This window comes from Squalius cephalus, assembly GCF_949319135.1.
Source record: "Squalius cephalus genome assembly, chromosome: 7".
Taxonomy (NCBI): domain Eukaryota; kingdom Metazoa; phylum Chordata; class Actinopteri; order Cypriniformes; family Leuciscidae; genus Squalius; species Squalius cephalus.
Genome location: NC_137128.1, coordinates 31,138,169 through 31,158,844, shown reverse-complemented (window position 1 = coordinate 31,158,844; position 20,676 = coordinate 31,138,169). Strand labels below are relative to the sequence as shown.

At 38.2% G+C, this 20,676-nt stretch overlaps 1 protein-coding gene across 4 annotated transcripts in view; it reads right to left on the bottom strand.

Annotated features, from left to right (window-relative positions):
• Positions 1-20,430, bottom strand: part of LOC307161087 (uncharacterized protein) — an 87,764-nt gene extending 67,334 nt beyond the window's left edge. For 3 of the 4 annotated variants that reach the window (XM_079875594.1, XM_079875596.1, XM_079875597.1), the window contains exons 1-2: positions 20,096-20,430; positions 18,236-18,296 (exon numbers count right to left, since the gene is read on the bottom strand). In XM_079875594.1, the coding sequence (XP_079731720.1) occupies positions 18,236-18,248 (13 nt within the window). In that variant the 5' untranslated portion in view covers positions 18,249-18,296; positions 20,096-20,430. Of the gene's footprint in view, positions 1-18,235; positions 18,297-18,405; positions 18,438-20,095 lie in introns of those variants that run through there. The other variant, XM_079875595.1, reaches the window with a different exon arrangement.
• Between the last annotated feature and the right edge of the window lie 246 nt (positions 20,431-20,676).

The following is a 20,676-nucleotide window of genomic DNA, read 5'->3' as shown; positions in this document are numbered from 1 at the left end:
GTGTTTAATAATGTTTCAAATTTATATTAGTTAGGCTAGTAGTTCTAGCTGTGCTCATAGTAGTTTTTAACTGCCTGTTTTTGCAAAAACAGTTTCAAGGCTGGTAAAAAAATATTTATGGGTGGTAAACTAAGTAACCGGCCATTGGCAGGCGTGGCAAAAAGTTAGTTTTAGGCCCTGGTTATCTAATTATTTATTCAATTAAAACTTTGGATGATAATATAAATATCAGCATATTACCATTTACACAACCAAAAAGCACTATTTGCACAAGAGTACAATTAGCATTGTCTATGTGGCATCCACAACATGCAAATACAAAAACTATGTTACCATTTACAAATAAACACTAAATAGCAATCTTAATTTATCACCCAGGGTTGAATGGAATTGCCCTGAAGAACATTCACACTTTTCCTTTCTGTGAAAGACTTTGTGTAGCTATATCTTACACAAATACAATGGCAAAACAAGATTAATATGCAGCTATTGGTTCATTTTACCCATTTGAACCTGCATAATGAAGAATTTCAGTTTTCTCATAGAGACCCCTGGTGTTGCGGGAGACAGTACAGACTGTGAATCAAGGCAAAACTCAGCGCCAATCCCAGCCCAGCTAATGCAGACATAAAGCTTTCTCCTACAAATGAATAACTGCATATCTTAATCAAGTTAGCATCCAGTTATTTCGGCTGGCAAATAAATATTTCTATAATGTTATACATGGGGCTCTTTCCCATCAGGGCTGGGCTATTAAAGTGATTACATTAGAGCCCCGATAGTATGAGAGATGGACACACGGTGACTTTTATGTGCCGGTGGGCCACAACATACAATTACAATAGCAAAAAAGTCATTTAGAGAGATCGCAGTAATATGAGAATGGACACGGTGAGCTGACCTCTCTGTCCTCTCATTTCAATGCAGCCATTTTGTTTCATGCAGTGAGGATCCATGGTGGCTCAGGGGGTAGTTTGTCCTCATTAGAGCGGCTCTGAATGGGAGCGTGGCACAGGCGCGTGTCCGACACAATCTGATAACACAGCTGAGGAGTGGGGAAAATCAATCTGCTGTCGGCATGACGAGGGGAAGTGTGAGGAGAGATGGCTTCCGTGGCACAAGAAAGGAGAAGGTCGGAAACAGGGTTTAAGTGAGGGGAAAAATTAGTCATGTTGTTGGCACTCAAACCAGTGATGATGATTTTGAAGCAGAAATGTGCTGACACTTTAAAGACTAACATATAGAGCATATAGGCACACACATACACACACACATACACACTGCCACCACTGCAAAGTCACTGTGATATTTCATCTAAATGCAGAGTGAATAAAGAGGCTGGATAAATTGGAAGCTCCACAGTTAAGTTTATCATTCATCATAAAGTCATCATGACCTCATTTTTTAGATGATCTTATGAGTAGTTACGTACAATAAATTTTACAGTGTTTTATTTCCACCTCTCCATCATCTCTTACTTTTTATCTCTCTTTCTCTCTCTCTCTCTCTTCAAAGCTCAGAACAGAACAAATGTACACTACCCTTCAAATGTTTGGGAACTGTAAGATATTTTTATGTTTTTGAAAGAAGTCTCTTATGCTCACCAAGGCTTCAATTATTTGTTTAAAAATACAGCAAAAACGGTATTATTGTGAAATATTATACAACTTCAAATAACTTTTTACTATTTTAATATATTTTGAAACGTAATTTCTTCATATGACGATAAAGCTGAATTTTCAGCATCATTAGTCTTCAGAGTCACATGATCTTTCAGAAATCACTCTAATATGCTGACTTGATGCTCAAGAATTATTAATGTTGAAAACAGTTGCACTGCTCAAAATTATTGTGAAAACCGATTTTAAGCTATTTTGTTAAGAAATTTAAACTATTGTTAAAATTTTCTGTAACAATGTAAAAGTCTCAAATAAACCTGATAGTGGGCATATTAAAAAATGTACATACACTTATGTCACATTTGTTAGCCGTAGGTGCAAACAGCGCTCATGTTAATTCGTGCCAAGCCTGAACCTCTTTGTTCAGATTTTGTCTCCTTCCACATTAAATTTATGAAAATTGTGTTTCTAATATTCCTTGAGCCTGGCCCATAACGGCCTTATTAAATCAATTGGGTATGATTATGCTGGATAAAAAAAAAAAAAAAAAAAAAAAATCAATGCCAGCCTGTAATTGCATATTACAGCGTTATTTCTGCATTGATATTGATAATATGTATGTTTACATTTCACATGATTAAAATCAATGTTGTAAAGTGAGTTATGACAGCTCCCGTTGATGAGTCACATTTATGGAGCGTGGTTAATAGGGTAGTTGATGCTTCACATAGAGTGCCATCATTTATCTCCATATAGAAAGCATCCAGAGCCAGAGAGAGGCGCTTTCTCTCTTTTTCTCTAGCTTATCGTTCTAGTGTTTCTTTTCTTCTTGCCATCTACTGTATTTTTTTCCTGATCTAGGCTATATATGCAATTTTACTATTCATTTATCAAGCTAACAAGTGAAGAATGATGCAGTAAAATAATAGTTTTTTTGTTGGAATACATACAAAAACAAAATTTAATTTGTAAATTTAATTAAGGGGAAATGTGTAACATTTTTACTTATTCTGGAAGTAAACTAATCATAAGCTGATTTCTAAAATAATTAAATACATTGCTCAGTTTGTCTGAGCGTCCCAACCAGCCTGACATAGCAACAACGGCTAGTGGGGGCAGGACTATCTGTTTGTCTGACCAGTGACAGACAGGGGGAGTGTTCAGGGAAACCTTAAAAAAAAATCATTATTTTCGCAATTACATTTTGACCAGGCAGTAGCGAAATTAGACACTTCACCATCCAGTCCTTAATTAGATTTACAAAACATTGAAATAATAGGATTTTATAAAAAGTTAGAGGGTTGTTTACTTGCATTCAACTGGAAAACAAGGTAAACACAAAAAACAAAAACAGTTATTTACAACGTAAGTGCATTATCATTTGACTAGTGGTGTACAATTTTAGAACTGTCCCATTTTAATCTTGAAAATTTCCCCCCTTTTGTATATTTGCCTCTGATTCAATCTTCTATTATAGCCAGAATTTGCACTTCCATTCCTGCTCGAGTGACGCGCCCATCACCCAAATGAGATTGGACTCCTCTGAAGGATGGATGCCCCTCTCCAAACTGTTTTCCCCCCTCTAAATAGCTGCGGCACTTTACGCTGCCACTCAGAGCGTTTTGTTGGTGCTCGGCACCTATGACGGCCTCACTCCTAATTGTGTTAGGGGGCTCTTTGGATTATGCGTTTTACTTTGGGATGCAATGTTTACTGCATGTTCCCCATATCAGGTGCCTCTGCTGGAGTTTGTGTGCGTAACCAGATCCACCTCAGGGACGCCTCTGCAGTAAAAAAAAATCAACACAAATGTGGGGATACATTTGGGGACACATACACATGGTAACAAGAACATGCAGTCTGCTCTCTGCACTGATATCTTGATCTTGAAAATACACCATCACCCACTGTAATAGCAATAATTTAATATTTGAATTTATTGAGGATACTTTTTTTATTATTTACTTTGTGTTCTGATGTAAATATTAATGTTAACAGCATAGCCTAACAATGAATTAGAACTTTAAAGGCAGATCTGGATTCTGTGGGAACAACATATTCTCAATATTCTGAATTGACTGCATTTCTAAGAACAAATGTAATACAATTGTACAAATACAAATGTATTATAATAATATTAATACTGTCACTCTTTAACAGATACAAAAGAAGAAAGGTTTGTGCACTGCAGGGGGAAAGGGCACTTTCACTTTAGCCGTCAGACAATTTTTTGTCATTAAAGAAATTTGGTCTATTAGGTAGAATTCGTAAGCCAGCCTTCTTACGTGTATGATCATAAAGCCGGGATTGGGAAGTGTGGGGAGAGGACCTGCATACCCCACCCCCGATCCCCATCCCCAGGTCTCAGTCTGCTCTGCCGGTGAAGCTTTAACTTTAATTAAAAGTTTGTTCCCTGTAGGTGACCTACATCCCTCAGCAAGGTGACTGAGAAAGAGAAGAAACTGATTATAAAAAAGGGTAAGTGGGAATAAATGATGGAAGTGTGGCAGAGGGAAAAAAAGCAAGAAGGAAAGTTGAATAGCTAGTCAAAACGGAGCCAAAACATGAAATAAAATAATCAATAAAATAGAATAAAAATGAATATTACATTACATAACATTATTCACACATATAATATATATACAGTATATAATATATATATATATATATATATATATATATATAATACAGTATATAAAATATATATATATATATATATATATATATATATATATATATATATATATATAACATTGTAAAAACCCAACATCTTTGGTGCAATTTTTTATATATATATATATATATAATACAGTATATAAAATATATATATATATATATATATATATATATATATATATATATATATATATAACATTGTAAAAACCCAACATCTTTGGTGCAATTTTTTTCCTTGTTCATGAATCATGTCTGATAGACAAACTTACCTCTAAAGAAAGAGGTTCATTATAGAGGACATCTTTCGACTATTCTTTTATCAGTAAGTGTTGAAACACTATGTCAGTGCTGATCATAAATCACAGAGTCATGATTATAAGACAGCAAGCATCTGTCTGCTAACACTTCCTCTGGCAAATGATAACTGAGAATCAGACTCTCAGGACGTGGCACCACGTTACACCTCCCTGAGCTCACCTAACTGAGGACCCCGATCTACAGGAGCTACCCCCTGTTCTTCAGCACGGCCCAAGGGGAGAAAGATGAGAGAGATGGAAGCACGGGGGGCTGGTGGGTGGGTCGAGGATGAGAGAGCTCTCTGTTTTACTTAGTGTCTGTCTCCCGGGCCGGCTCGCAGCTGAGCCCTCCTCTGACTGGGACTTTATCTGCGTTCAATCACAGCGCAGCTCCAGCAGGCCAGATCGTTGGCCACCCCGGGCTCCCGGACAGTGAAATATGGCCACAATTAGCCCCGGACACAGTTCAATGATGATAAAGCGCATTCGCACCTTTTACGCCATGATTAAAAGGCCTGCCCGCTCAGCCACTGATAGAGAGAACTAATTTCACATTATTATTATTATTATTAGCATTCCTTGATTGTAATGCACTGACCCATTCCTCCTCCTCTCTTTCAATCCCTTTCTTTTGTAGCATCCAAGCCTCGGATAGATGCCGAGGGGCTCTTTATCATTTACACATCAGCGGCTGTGCATTGCTCCCCTGTCTGCCCCATTTATTTCGCCTCTCTTTTCTATGTATACCTATACCACTCTATCTTTATTCACATCTATCAGTGCATACGCTGGGCTGCCCATCTGCCCGGGGCCACTTCTCTGGTGCCAAACAAACAAGACACCTGCAGAGAATATTACACAGTTCCGTCAGCAGAGAGCCTCCAATGTCATCCACGCAGATATGAACCCCACTGCCACGGAATAGATACACATATACAATCACACTGGAAAAAAAAAAACAGGAGCATAGTCACTCCTCACCCGAAAAGAGTTGATAAATGGAGGGGCCATAATGAAATGGAGACATCAAGGAGCATGAAAAGAGAGGACGAGAGAAAGAGAGGGGAGGGGGCCGTAATCCTGCAGGAACAGAACAGGGAAAAGAACAGGGGAGTGAGAAAGAGAGAGAGAAAGAGGCAGAGGAATAAGAAGGATCGCCTTTCGTCCGTGTTCCATCAAGGGAGAAATTACACATTTACTAAGGTTTTTTCTTAGGACGACGGCCCCCATAGATCAAACCACTGGATGTACGAGCCAATTTTCAACATGAAATATAGACACCAAGAATCAATTTCACCTGTGTTCTCTCCCCCCTCTCTCCTCAACACCAACGGCCGGACCCATGGATCAGACCATGGTTTATGTCTTTCCGTTATCCACATACTGTCCAATACACCTCCATTACGAATGTCGAGCATGTGTAAGATATAAGTATATTAAATAGACTTATTTAAATAAATCATGCTAGCTGGCTCTGTAAAAATCTGCTTTTTATCCTTTTACCAGGACGTCATGGGACACTAAATTCCAGTATTATGAGAATAGCCAACAAAGCAAACGTACAAAAATTAAATGAAGCAAAAACTACCAATCAATAAAAATGCATACAATATGATTACCTTTCAAATATAAGCACAATTTGCATAAGCACAGCATATTGTTTATAAATAGGCTAACATGCAGCGTCATATGCATATTCCCAGTGAGAAAGTTAATAACGACACTCCCAGCACATATCCAGACATTTTCAGGGGAGAACAAGCTTGTTGTGATAGCAGGATTATTCTCATGGTTTTTTGTGTATGAGGCGGTGGACTTTATGACATGTGATAGTGCTTTAATATTCACACGAGCAGCAAGAGATGCTTACACAGCTGTGCGTTCTGCACCTGGACAGCAGGAAGTGACTCAAGCCCACTTCCGTTTTGCTAAGAAATATATACAGCGGATGTTCGGTGCGAACTGCGTTCTCTTCTTCACTGGCTGACAAACAATACAGAAAATTGATTTTTCTGCATAGTTGAGGGAACAGACTTTTTTTTTTTATTGCTGTATAAAATACAGCAAAATACCGTCAACTGAATGTTTTAAGTTGAATATCATATTTCCATATGAAATAATAACATCTATGCAATGTGTAGTATTAATCGGGGTCAAAATGTGTATAAACTAACAATAATTAAAACAACTATCATTCACTGTGTTTTCTGGACATTGATCATTTTCAACATTGATAATAATACAGTGAGGAAAATAAGTATTTGAACACCCTGCTATTTTGCAAGTTCTCCCACTTAGAAATCATGGAGGGGTCTGAAATTGTCATCGTAGGTGCATGTCCACTGTGAGAGACATAATCTAAAAAAAATAATCCAGAAATCACACAATTTTTTAACTATTTATTTGTATGATACAGCTGCAAATAAGTATTTGAACACCTGAGAAAATCAATGTTAATATTTGGTACAGTAGCCTTTGTTTGCAATTACAGAGGTCAAACGCTTCCTGTAGTTTTTCACCAGGTTTACACACACTGCATCAGGGATTTTGGCCCACTCCTCCACACAGATCTTCTCTAGATCAGTCAGGTTTCTGGGCTGTCGCTGAGAAACACAGAGTTTGAGCTCCCTCCAAAGATTCTCTATTGGGTTCAGGTCTGGAGACTGGCTAGGCCACGCCAGAACCTTGATATGCTTCTTACAGAGCCACTCCTTGGTTATCCTGGCTGTGTGCTTCGGGTCATTGTCATGCTGGAAGACCCAGCCTCGACCCATCTTCAATGTTCTAACTGAGGGAAGGAGGTTGTTCCCCAAAATCTCGCAATACATGGCCCTGGTCATCCTCTCCTTAATACAGTGCAGTCGCCCTGTCCCATGTGCAGAAAAACACCCCCAAAGCATGATGCTACCACCCCCATGCTTCACAGTAGGGATGGTGTTCTTGGGATGGTACTCATCATTCTTCTTCCTCCAAACACATTTAGTGGAATTATGACCAAAAAGTTCTATTTTGGTCTCATCTGACCACATGACTTTCTCCCATGACTCCTCTGGATCATCCAAATGGTCATTGGCAAACTTAAGACGGGCCTAGACATGTGCTGGTTTAAGCAGGGGAACCTTCCGTGCCATGCATGAATTCAAACCATGACGTCTTAGTGTATTACCAACAGTAACCTTGGAAACGGTGGTCCCAGCTCTTTTCAGGTCATTGATCAGCTCCTCCCGTGTAGTTCTGGGCTGATTTCTCACCTTTCTTAGGATCATTGAGACCCCACGAGGTGAGATCTTGCATGGAGCCCCAGTCCGAGGGAGATTGACAGTCATGTTTAACTTCTTCCATTTTCTAATGATTGCTCCAACAGTGGACCTTTTTTCACCAAGCTGCTTGGCAATTTCCCCGTAGCCATTTCCAGCCTTGTGGAGGTGTACAATTTTGTCTCTAGTGCCTTTGGACAGCTCTTTGGTCTTGGCCATGTTAGTAGTTGGATTCTTACTGATTGTATGGGGTGGACAGGTGTCTTTATGCAGCTAACGACCTCAAACAGGTGCATCTAATTTAGGATAATAAATGGAGTGGAGGTGGACATTTTAAAGGCAGACTAACAGGTCTTTGAGGGTCAGAATTCTAGCTGATAGACAGGTGTTCAAATACTTATTTGCAGCTGTATCATTCAAATAAATAGTTAAAAAAATCATATATTGTGATTTCTGGATTTTTTTTTTTAGATTATGTCTCTCACAGTGGACATGCACCTACGATGACAATTTCAGACCCCTCCATGATTTCCAAGTGGGAGAACTTGCAAAATAGCAGGGTGTTCAAATACTTATTTTCCTCACTGTACATACATACATATACATATATATATATATATATATATATATAAAAGCAAGCAAACCCTGTGTCTCTGTGTGCATGTGACAAGTCTTCTGAAAGCTGTCTCCACTCTCCACTGAAGTTCACCTACAGTCATTGTCTCTGTCAGAACACAATTACTCCACGTCCAGGAAAGGGGCCCCGGCGATAAGCAGTGGGAGGGTCTTCATGTAAAATTCACTTAGGTGCCATATTTTTCCTCCTGGACAAGATTAATTGTATTATAACTCGTTTCAGGGAAGAATAATGGCAGGGCCGGCATTCTCCTCAAACACTCCGCTCACGGGTATTTCTTAATCCATCCTGCAGAATTGAGGTTAAGAGGGATCTCCTGGAGGTTATCTGACTCCCCTACAAGAGCCAGCAGAGATTGATGGGCTAAAGAGACTGAGATGCGATGGTCATATTCATATGGTAATGCCCCATTGTCGCAAGCAGCGCATGGTTTTCCTAATCTCAGCTGTAGTGAAATTGAGCCAAGCGCTTTATCATGTGCTGCAATGATGCGGCAGGATAGGCCACAAAGCATGTGTTCCGAATTAGACGTGTTTTGTAGAACATGGATTATTTCCCGTGGAAATCTGAGAAGTAAAATGATAACTCAATCTGTGACTCTTTTGGTGTTTTTTTTATCTACAGTATGAATTCCAGTATTTGAAGAGATGAAGGATCTTGCAACAAAAAAAAAAAAAGATTTTAAAGGGCCGTCCATCAGGGATTATAGTGTCACGTCATGTTTTTCTTAAATCCATCAACAATGTATAACTGAGCACATATTATCAGATTCAAATCCTTGTAATATATTGTGCAATGCATAAATGTCAGACTATTCATTGTATGATCATGACTAATAACACTGAGTTTCAATAACTGGCTCTGTCTATTCATCCATGATCTGTCCAATATGGCTTTTTTCAAAATGATTTTGACTGCTGTACAGTATAATGCCATCTTAATTCTACCTCTTTTAATGTTCAGCACGAAATACCACAATACAAGCTTAAAGCTAAACTAAGTTATGCATCAAAATGACAATCACAACATATTTGCAGAAATTAAAAAGGTGGTGTTGTAAAAATAGCTGCTTAATGTTTAAGACAACAAAACTGAAATCACAGAATTTAAATTAATTGAAAAAATATACTATAAAAAAATACTCTATTTACTTACTTTCTTAATACACATTAAGGTCTCATCTTATTGTGAAAGATTCATCGATGTCATTAAAAATATATATACAGTAGTTAGTCTTCAAATACTTAATCGAAATGTCATGAAGCAATTATACTGTATATTACAGTAAGTCACTTGAGACATTGATTTAGCAACTATCACTATTCGGTCTGTCTGCATTCTGGTAATATCCACTTTCATAATACAATCTCTATACAGAATGAATAAAATCCCACCCCACATTTTTCTCATTGAATTTTCTGTTTCACTCTGAAGAATGTAAATGGGTTTGCAAACAGCAATTTATGTTTACTTAACAAAAATGTAAATTCTGACATCATTTACTCACCAAAACAATGCTGAACCCCACTGACTTTTATTGTATGAAAAAAAAGAAAAAATAAGACATTGTTCAAAATATATTTGTTTGTGCTCCACAGATGAAAGAAGGTCATACAACTTTGTAACAACATGAAGGGGAGTAAAATATGGCAGAATTTACTTTAGGAGTGAACTATACCTTTAATTTTTTTTTTTAATTGTCAAGTGGTCAGAACCATGGCCCAGTGGTTAAAATACATGCTCTTTAAACTCATGCAGGCGATACAAGTTTCAAATCTAACTTGTGACATTTCCTGATCCTGTTCCCCCCTCTTCTCGCCCATTATTTCCTGTCCTCTCACTGTCCCTATAAATAAAAGTGGCAAAAGGCCAAAAATAATATTGTGCACTCTGATTAAGCAGAGTTGATATTGTGACTGCAGCAAACCCTCTGACCAATAGCTTGTTTCTGCAGTGGCATGTGGACAGATATCTGTAGGAGGATTTGATTAAGTTAGATGCAGTGTTTTTGACTCCTGGTCAGTCTTTCAGCACCCATTGGATTTCTGCATCCAAATGCTTGTGCGTGCATTTTTCTCCATATCATCTGCACACCTCCCAGGTCGCTAATCAATAGGCATATTAATCATTCAGGAGAAAAAAATGTGACAAACCAATTATTAATCTGCCCTGTCAAGTCCAATACAGTAATGAATTTACTAAAAATGGTCTTCACTTCATCCATTCATTAACTGCTGATGGGTGGCAGACTTCACAATGTCACTGGATTTTCTCTAGTATTGATGCCGGCCTGGCAGCTAATTTACAACCTTGCCTCTTGTGCAGAGCCCTAGTCTGCACTAATAAAATGGAGCTTGATAATCGTTAAGGGGCCTGTCGGACAGCAGGCATGGCTTCGTCTGCCTGTACCAAGCCCACGAGCACAACACCGGATCCAAAACTAACAGGTCAGGTGTGTACACAAAATGTGGATGCGCCTATTACCAGCTTATGTGTGTTCTCGTGTGTAGGTTTACTCTCTACAGCTGCAGTAGTTGACAGAAAGGCAGGTTGCACTCTGGGAAGAGAGAGACACTCACTGTCATTTCCATAGCGGGCAGCCATCTCGCTGTCTGCTCTCTCTCTCTCTCACACACACACACACACACACACACACACACACACACACACAATCACAGCAGCCTATTAAGTTCGCAGCAGATGATACACAACTCCACGGACCCACAACTGTCACTGCAAGAGGCACCAACTTCCCTTCATCATTTACTTACAGTATGTCTTCATCAGCCTTTATTGATGGGTGTTTTACACCCCACTAAACCTATTGACTACATAGAGATCAAAGACAGATGATGCATTGAGAAATCATTTACTGGGTGCAACTCTCCCTTGTAAGTTCAATTAATGATCATTCCATGAGTCGAGCAGCTTGTGTTTTGAGGTGTGATTGGAAATATCACAAACAAACTGGATTTGTTTGAGCTAGGCTTTAAATCCAAGTCTGCATCAGCGTAAAACAGCTTTGGTGGGCCCAGACTAAGATCATGTACTATTTATACACTTACTGTTGTCAAGTGCTGAACCCTCTTCTCAGCCCCACAACCCCGAATTTGCATACAAATGAAGTTCTAAATGGGCTCAATGACATAATTGACTTGCAATTAGAAATATTCCAGAGCTGGTCACTTTGCAGTGGACAGAGCATGAGCAAAATGAGGGGAAAAAGGCCTGTTTAGCATATTAATGAAGCTCATTAGCTGTCACTTCACCGAGCTGACAAGAGGACTTATATATGCAATGGCCCCACAGCTTAATTTGAAATGTGAGTTCTCAACACTAATTGTTTTTGAGCATGTTTCTTTAGATCATTGAAGAAATCGTGTCATTTTGGCAGCTGCGGAAGACGACTGCGGGCAATACAGACTGCACGCATCAAATCTAATATCAGAATGTTTCTTTAATTCAATTGACATTCAAATGCGCAAGATGGGATATATAAACATGAAAAAGATGAGCAAAATAAGGGTCTTCATCCTCAGTAGCTGTGCGTGTTCAATCAAATCAACACTATAATGAAATAGAGGGTACTTTGGTGGTGCTTTCATGTATTTGATGGAAATAAATGATTGTAATACCCAAATACCATATTATTTAGGCCACATTGTATTCCAAGTTATTATCATGATCTCTGCTCACAAACATTGTATCACCATGCTAAATTTATATGTATGAATTTAACTGACGTCATAGGACCAGGGCTGGTATGAAAGTTTGGGCCAGAAAAAAAAAAAAAAAAAAAAAATTATAATAATAATAAAGTTTAGTCAACAGAAAATGTTTCTTTATATATATAAAATATATAAAAAAATGTATATGTATATATATATATATATATATATATATATATATATATATATATATATATATATATATATATATATATATATATATATATATATACACACACACACACATTAGTTTAGAATTTTCTCTTTTATTATTACTAAAAAAACACTTTTAGGAAATATAGTACATTGCTAAGAATACAAATTGATCAACCTTTTGAGGTGGGACCATATAGATCAGTGGGTGGGATCAGTGAATGCAAATAAAAATCTAAACTACTGGCCCAACAGTAAAAAAAAAAAAACTTATTGTTGAGCCACTGTATTTTTCAGTAATCACATTTTTGGTGAGTGTGCCAGCGTTATCTTGCCACAGTTTATATACAAATGAATCAAAGACAAACTGGATAGAGCAGTCAAGATGAAACGTCTGTGGTTGAACAGCAAGCTTGAAATAGTCTGAGATACAGAGGTAAGTGACGGGCCACTGCAGCTCTCCACTGTAAGGAAGGGTAAGGAATGAAGCCAGGCTGCCTAATTATCCACTGGTGTAGTTTGTGCCAGCCTCGGCATGTGTGTGTGTGTGTGTGTGTGTGTGTGTGTGTTTGTGCGTGTGCCGAGGAGGTTGGTGGTTATCGCATAGACAGCTTTAGCACCCCCACATTGTAAACACGGGCCCCAGTCGCTTCCCCCGGCTTGTTAACATCATCTGCGTCACTCAGCACACCGTTACTGTCAGGTCCTCGCTGCGCCTGCCGCAATCAGCATTAACCATGTCAGCCCCTTAATGGGCCCGCCATAAAACCAGCTGACAGGCCAGCCAGCGTCGATCTGCGCCTAAGACAAACTGCCTTCCCGCCCTCCGTGCACACATACACTTGCCCACACACACATACTGTAGACACAGTCTAGTTAGCTCAAATACACACAGCCACACACACAAATAATGTCTCATCACTTGCCATCTCCCCAGCCTGCCAGACTCACTAGTGCGATGGAGGTTGTGCTAAGAGATTATAATAACAAAAACACGGCCACCCAGATCCATTCTCCTGTCAACAAGTGGAGAAAAGCCACTTGATAACGCCGCTCTTTCTAAGCTGCCATTTTTCTACCATTCACTGACCCTCCACTGGGTCTGTAACTGCACTGTGCAAAATATTACTCTATCATCTCTATGAAACTGTGCCATTTTTTTGTGAACACACACTGCTTTTCCTTTTTTTTTTATACAATGAGCTCGGTGTTACAAAGCCGTTCTCTAGCTGAATGGTACAGTAGTCGATATAATTATACTATTGAAACGTAGACACTCTTGGTATTTGTTTGTTTTACACTTCATGTAAGTGGTATGCACTTGTGTATGCACACAAGTGTTATGGAAAATCAAATGGATTGGTCCTAGATGACTGAAACCTACACTGTGGTTATACAAATTAGTTGCTTGTACCTTGGAAGGCCTCGTTTTGCAAGGTGAACTCCAAAGCAAGCACACATTTCACATATTGGTCCTGTCTATGTATTGGATGCATGCTGGATCAAATAAGACAAAGTGCCTCCTTCAAGGTTAAGCATAACTTCAGATGAGATCTGAAAAGGGAAAACACAAAGTTATACTATTAAAGCTTTTCGGAAATAATAATGCCCAACCACGATCTAATGGCAATATACAGTAGAATATTAATAGAGTAATGGCAGAGTTCATACAGGATCAACACTCAAAAAAATAACTTTGCTGCTTGTTCAATTTAGATGATTAAAAAATTAGCTAATGCAACATATATTATTATTATATTACACACATACACAGACAATTCTTTCTTTCTTTGTGTATGCCAGAAAAGAAAATCAATATCAACTAACTATCAAACAATGTCTTGTAAAAAAATAAATTACTAAAAACATATAATGGTTATGAAGTAATTTATTGTGCTAAAAATGAGAAAAGTCTTTAGAAAATGATAGGCAGTGCATGTGATCTGAGACACTGTGTTGCAAGTGTTGAGACCCAGGCTCAAATATCGCTCAGTCCACCTCATTCTTCATTGCACAGTAGTCAAAACTAAGTTTGTACAATACCACTCAAACAAAATCACTAAAATGTTTGAGTGAATTATGTATGTGGTCCCTACATGCATAAGGGTAACTGTATTTGTGCTGATTAGTTTATAGATTTTTGTGCTAACGTGATTTGGTACCTGAACAAGTTAACAATATCAGCTATCAATGGTATAAGCTGAGAGCATCAGCTCAGAGAGAATGACAGGCCAATAAAAAAAACAAAAAACATCCCGAATCACTCTACTGAATTCAGACGCTTGACATTCAGATTTTCACATGACTTCACTACAACAAAACTCAACATCCTGAAGCACAGGTCCTTCTGCAGATCATTCAGGTTGAAGACGCTCTCACATACAGTGCCATCCGTTGGGACATAAAAGCAAGGGGACGCATGAGCATGTCAGATGGTGGCCTTTACGTAAACGGCTCTTGGGGCACAAAGGCTAACTACCTCCTCGCCCCCAGCCGACGGCTGCTTTTTCGGACGGCGCTCTGAGACGATGCCTCTCCAGGTAGACCGAAATGGCCACCACTGCGAATGCGCTTGACCTTTCCCTCCCTGCTCTAATCTGATTGTGCCTCCTTTATGTAATCAGCCGCTAAAGGTCACTGAGCTATTTAACATGGGAACCCTTTAGCTATGGAATTTGCCTTGCAGTAAATTACCTTTATTATGTTTCACTCACATGTCACCCATGCAAAAAGCTACTTAACTCCTTGGGTGTCAAGAGTCTTACAAGCGATAATGTTAATGGTTAATCGTTACTGTAACACTGTCCCATTCGAGGGTAAATCATTTGATATATCGGTAAATGGAATGAAGAGACAAGGATTTTACATGAGGGCTACTCTGACTCACAGGTAAGTGCGAATGACTGGTCGAGCAAATTTAATGGCACCTTTGAACATAATTGTGTGTGTATATGTGAAGTACATTTGAGGCGCACAAAGTAAATCCGTGTGTCGGAAGAGAGGATAAAAAAAATCTCAAGAGAAATTAGAGCTTGACCATTGTATATGTCTTGATATTTATTACTGCAGTGTTGAAGCAAAGCGTAGACCATCAGATAATATCAAATCCATACATGGACAACTGTCAGATATGCAAAAATAAAATATTAGGCCCAGTATGTCATTCTGCGCTGGGTAATGACAAGTCAGGGAAAATTGATGGATTTATCATTCATTTTGGAGTTTCGTAAATCTCTGTTTTTCGGTCTGACAGTTGTATGTGAGTCAATTATGCCAGAGATCTAAAATTCAGTTCTTAATACAAGAATTCACTCTCTCTGAGAAGAGAGAGGAACAAAAAGTGGCCTAACATGGAACTGACTCTGCATATATAGTATTTTATCTTATTTTTACATTATTTTTTAATTGCAGAAGAGGTTCAAGATGAGCTACAAAAAATAGGCCTATATATTCAAAAGTAATGCATCAATGCTACAACCCTTTCACAAAACTTTTCAGACATTGCCTATATACCTAAAAAAAACTCATGAAACGTAAAATTATGAAGCACACTTTATTATACCATGCAGAAATCAGAGATTTACAAATAAAACATATTTCAGTTCTGTCCTTCAGATTTCCTTTCCATTTCCACTGCAGCAGAACAATCGCTTCAATTCAAACGGAAGCATGAAACTGTAAGGCTCTTAAACCCTCACAATATAACACAGCACAGTCCTGAAAAGGGTCCAAATGAGATAATTCATGTCTGTTTGCTCTAAATGGGAAAGCATCGTTTTCTAATAGAATCATATTTCACCCAGACTAAAAGCTTCCTCAGGAACAATTAAAGATAACGAATGAGCAATGCCTTATTCAAACTGATCCCTCCACATATGCAGCCATAACTCTAGACCAATTGTAAAATTGCCTCTTTGCGAATGTGCTGCTACGTTTAATATGATGTTACAGTCTCTTTCATTAATCAACTGCTAATGAGATTGAAGCCTTACTGTTGACCAGGGCTAAGTCCTGCTCACTCAGGTTGTGATAGCCATTTTCACAAAGAAACGTTTTTCATTTACACAGGCTCTACAGTCGAGTAAAAGAGAATGAATAAATAAATTCAAGAATGCAACAAAACACACACAATGTCAACAATTGCTTAATTTTTGTGATAACTCCAGTAAGCATCAAGAGATCCAAAAAAATCTACTACAATATAACGTAAAAAGTTATAAAAGGAAAATATTGCATTAGAACTAATGCAGGAACAACAGCTTTTCAGACATTAGCAAAGACACAGCTCTATGGAGAGACTTTCTATCCGTTTTCTTTTCTTTTTTTTTTAACCAGGCTCTATTTTATTTAAACAATCAGCTAAAACAGTAAACTAAAATAATGCAAAACAAACCAAGAAAAGAAAGTACTACATCTGAATAAGTGCAGTAAGAAACCTCTGTAAATTCTTCTGGTAGTTTTCATCGCCTAACTCTTTTTAGTAAACTTTATTAAATACAGGATAAAAGTAGTACAAGAAGATAATTCCCAGTAAGACAAGTGGTACAAATTAGCATAAAAAAGTTAATGTTCCCCCATTGGTGTACTTTATCTTAAAGCAATATTAGAGTACACTCTCTCTGTTCTGGTGTAATATTCTTAAAACTTATTCATGCTTATACGGTACCAATTACACACATCTATCCGATTAAAAGTGATGTAACAGTGCTGAAAATGCCATCCCTCCGCAGTACTTATGCCTATCCTTTCAGAGTAGTGTCATTTAAATGAAAGACACCCAGTGCTGCAGGGCTGACCAGTCTCATTCTATTACTGAGACTCGGATGTAGTCTATTTTCTGACAGTGTGAAATTCGAGTGAAATAAAACTTTTACTTTTCCCAAGAGTGGCAAAAGTTTAGAAAAATGTTCCTCTAGAGAAGCCTAAAAGCATCTCTAGATGGCTTGAGGATGTGAAATGAGCGCTTTAATGTGCCGATTGCTTCTTCCCAGCCAGGGGTCAGGTAAATACTGTTCAGATCACATAATGTGCTGGTAATATTTTGTAGATCATGTTTCTATTATTTAAATGACATTGTGCAAGGGAGGGAATCACACTGGCACACGGAAAGGTTGAGCAGTGAAGGGAAATGATTTAATGTAATGGGAGGAATAAAGCATCATTAGCGCAAATTAACTATTGTCAGTCGAGGTGATCTTGTTGGGTGCTAATGCTATTGGCAGCCGCTGAAGGTGGCAATTTATGCACAGGGGGTGGGGTGAAGTGAAGTGCACATCAGCATGCATTTAGTGCCCAATGGCAGGCGCGGTCACAGTCGTTCCATTGGGTTTTGTCTCGTAGAGTTTAAGTAGTGCCAAGATGAGGAATGCCCATGTTTAATTCACGCCGCTTATGTTTAACTTCAGGCCAGGAATGGGCCGCAGTCCATTAATTAGTAACAAACGGCCGTTCAAAACAAGATCTGCCTTGTACAGGTCGCCCATTTTCCTAGGTTTGAGAGGCTGCAGTTTTACCTCCGTCACCTGCCAAGCACTTTGACGGTAAAAAATTTAATTTCAAAAAAGTTTTGGACAGCACTGATACAAAACAATTACAAAAAAATTATAAATATATCGCTTTGCAGTTCCTGTGGGTTTCTTACTAAAGTTGCCAAATAACATTTTAAGACACACTTAGTTGTTGTTGTTGTTGGTGTGGGTGTGGGTGAACCTGCTGAATATTCATATTTCAAAAAGTACTATTCATATGTAAAACAATTTAATAAGGACAAAAAGTACTGAGTGCTCCTTTAAACGTCTATTCTGAGTACAGACCTCAATATACAAGACCCGAGATATCACTTTCAGCTATCACTTAAGCTTGCTCTTACCTGAGACTCCCATGACAGTACTGGTCTATGGGATCATCCAAAAGAATCCATTTGGCAGCTCCTTAAAAACAAACAAACAAAAACATCAATCATATTGTAAGTTGAAAAAGGGCTATACCAAAAGAAAGTAAATGAAAACTAAAATGAAAATTCTGTCATTAATTACTCACCCTCATCTTGGGAACACAAATTAAGATCTTTTTAATGAAATCTGAGTTTTCTGTCCCTCTATGGACAGCCTACGCAACTACCACTTTCAAGCCCCAGAAAGGTAGTAAAGACATCATAAAAGTAAACCATGTAACCCAAGGAGTTTAACCTCAATTTTATGTTTTTTAAGTGACACGAGTGCTTTGTTTGCGCAAAAAAACATAATTTACCAATTTATTTACAAAATATTAATCTCCGACGCACAATCGAATGCACGAATGAATGTCTTACGGGTTTGGAACGGCATGAGGGTGAGTAATTAATATGGTAATTCCAAATGTGGTAATTCCACACTGTAGCCTACTACTTCAACCCCGGTTATGATTCATTTTCCCAAGAAATGTCAAACTGTCCATTTAAACAAGAAAAAAGCTTGACAGCAGCCGAAATTAATATCACAGGAGGACGGACAAAATGCTGCTTTCTCTCAGAATGAGAACCAAACTGATATAGGGTAGAGTGGGGGAAAACACCCCCCTACTGTTTTTCCCAAAATAACAAATAGATAAAGATATGTTTTGTTGTTACTACGGACTAAGTTGACAAGAGTGATGTAGAAGTATTCACTGTGAAGCTTACACCGGTGACGTACCTGAGAGAAAACAGATTTCACAGTAGCCTAAGTGATCTAATTTTCAGCAGTAAGAAAAAAAGTGTTGTATTGGGGGAAAAAAGCTTGTTGTTTTGCAGAACATCACAATTATAAATGATATGAGAATAGTAAGGCCTGTAGTTAGGGAGTACATGTTATTTAACGAAAATATAAATATATTTTAGAATGAAATATATTTTTTTTTTCAAACCTTGTCTGTGGGGTAAAACGCCCCAGGGAGCATGGCTTCCCACTACCATAATTACTGTAGTGTAGTTACCATGGTCTGAACATCACATCCTTTGTTTTCCCATCAAATATAATCTAACTAGGTGGCTGAATAAAAATATTTGGACTTTATTTCTTAAAATTACCTCAAGTTAGCATCAGCTAGCCAGTTAGCATCAGCTAAAGACATTTTTAAAATAGGCTGATTTTCAGCATGTTTCATTCATAAATATTAATATTTATCTATTGTTATTTTGGCTTGTATTTTTAAGTTTAAGCTAAACTGCTTGTACTCTGATTTTTCTGTAAATGTATAAAACAAATTGCTTTTTTCAGAATGGGGGCATTTTACCCCACCTGTGGGTGTTAAAAATCTAATAACATGAAAACTCTGGATATTTTTCACACTTGGTTTAAATGTCATTGTCACTAAAACTAGGATAACTGAATCTAGACACATTTAACTTTTGTTTCACAAGAGGGAAAAAATACACAGTGCTTAAGGGGGGCATTTTCCCACACTCTATCCCAGTGGTTCCCAAACCTGTCCTGGAGGACCACCAACACTGCACGTTTTCTTTTTCTCCCTTGTCAAACACACCTGATTCAACTCATCAGCTCATTATCACATGGGTTAATGAGCTGATGAGTTGAATCAGGTGTGTTTGACTAGGGAGAAAAAGAAAACGTGCAGTGTTGGTGGTCCTCCAGGACAGGTTTGGGAACCACTGCTCTATCCTATCTTACGTCATTTTCATAATAAAGACGTGATTCGTTCGTTGTGTTTATTGGTCTGAATTTCAATGCCAGGAAATCGCACATTAACTTACCTCTTGCTGTCCGCCAAACACTCCGGCTCAATAGAGATCATGTCTCCTGTAAGTTTCTTCTGCAGTAGCAGCACGAACTACTGCGCAACATGGAAACATAGTCTGTATTTTGTTTGGTATTATTTTGCTGTAGGCCCTAAGCGTTAACTTTCGACGCAATTTCTTAAACGCAGACGTTAGCTAGGTTACGTCAGCTCAGTGGGGATAGTGTACATGTATTTTTTAAGGTCGGTTTTCTCTTTTAGGTAAACTACCCTCATTGGGGAAACAACAGTTTGAAGGGAGCTTACAATACCTAAATCAAAGTTTCTTTGCCTAAATTAATAACACGTCTAGCTTAATAGGGCACCTGAAAGTGACGCTATCGGCTACGCCCCCTGGAGTACGGAGGTCTGTAACCGTCGAGAGACATTACCATAGTAGACTGTAAAAAATAGGACATTACACAGAACACAACACACACACACACACACACACAAAAAATCATATGATGAGGTCCAAATTTCTGAGGCCACTTGAAAATAAACAGATTTTTTTTTAAAAACATCATTTTGAAAAATTATAAACAAAATGTATTTGTT